Source organism: Austrofundulus limnaeus, unplaced genomic scaffold, assembly GCF_001266775.1.
Source record: "Austrofundulus limnaeus strain Quisiro unplaced genomic scaffold, Austrofundulus_limnaeus-1.0 Scaffold5803, whole genome shotgun sequence".
Lineage (NCBI taxonomy): Eukaryota > Metazoa > Chordata > Actinopteri > Cyprinodontiformes > Rivulidae > Austrofundulus > Austrofundulus limnaeus.
The window spans coordinates 1,408-2,182 of record NW_013958205.1 but is presented as its reverse complement, the minus strand read 5'-3'; the positions used below and the strand labels follow the sequence as shown (position 1 = coordinate 2,182).

General features: G+C 46.6%; 1 protein-coding gene across 1 annotated transcript; it reads left to right on the top strand.

The window, feature by feature from the left end:
• Positions 1–87: 87 nt before the first annotated feature.
• On the top strand, positions 88–719 carry LOC106512336 (uncharacterized; the record flags this gene model as incomplete). Its single annotated transcript, XM_014000978.1, is given in 1 exon segment — positions 88–719. A coding segment is annotated over 1 exon segment (580 nt), but the record flags the coding sequence as incomplete, so codon positions are not given.
• Between the last annotated feature and the right edge of the window lie 56 nt (positions 720–775).

Genomic DNA, 775 nt, shown 5'->3' with positions numbered 1-775 from the left:
GTCCACCTCAGCAGGGGGTAGGTTTGCATGTGCTGTTCTTTGTCAATCAACGGGTACAGGATGTAGTCCACAACCTGTGACGTATTACTCTCAAGCTTTTTCAGAAGTGGAGTTGGGGCTATCAGAATGCTATCGGGCCATGGTAGGTGTGTATTTGATGTATGAGAAGGCATCAGCCGTGACAATGGGTTACCCGGTAACCATTTTGACTCATCACAGCTTGAGAAATCTTTTGAATCATGGTAAGTACACTTTGACATCGTCTAGGTTGAGAGATTACTACAGACTCCTGGAACAGGAGGATGTCACTTTGGCAAGGTGTACTACTGTGAATCCGGCTGAGGCCCTCCCTACATCTGAGGACGGGGAACCTCATGATTGTGTGAAAGAGGCTGAGAAATATTCAAAGCTCAGGTCTGATTTGAAGGCACTTCCTTTGAAGGAGGCCGATCTGGAGCTTTGGACAGATGGATCGTGTTACCGGATTGGTAATGGTTTGGTGGCTGGCTATGCTGTCGTTAAAGCCAGTGGAGACCAGTTTGAGACAGTTAAAGCTGAAATAGTTCCTCAGCCTGCATCAGCTCAGTTAGCAGAACTGGTTGGTTTGACTGAGGCATGTCTTTTAGCTGAAGGCAGGAAAGTGACCATCTATACTGATTCAGCTTATGCTCATAATGTTTGTCATCTATTTGGAGCTGTATGGAGAAACCGAGGGTTCAGATGCCATTGCTTCGTGGTGATGTGTCAGATGAGGAGGAGGAGTTTGAAGTACATC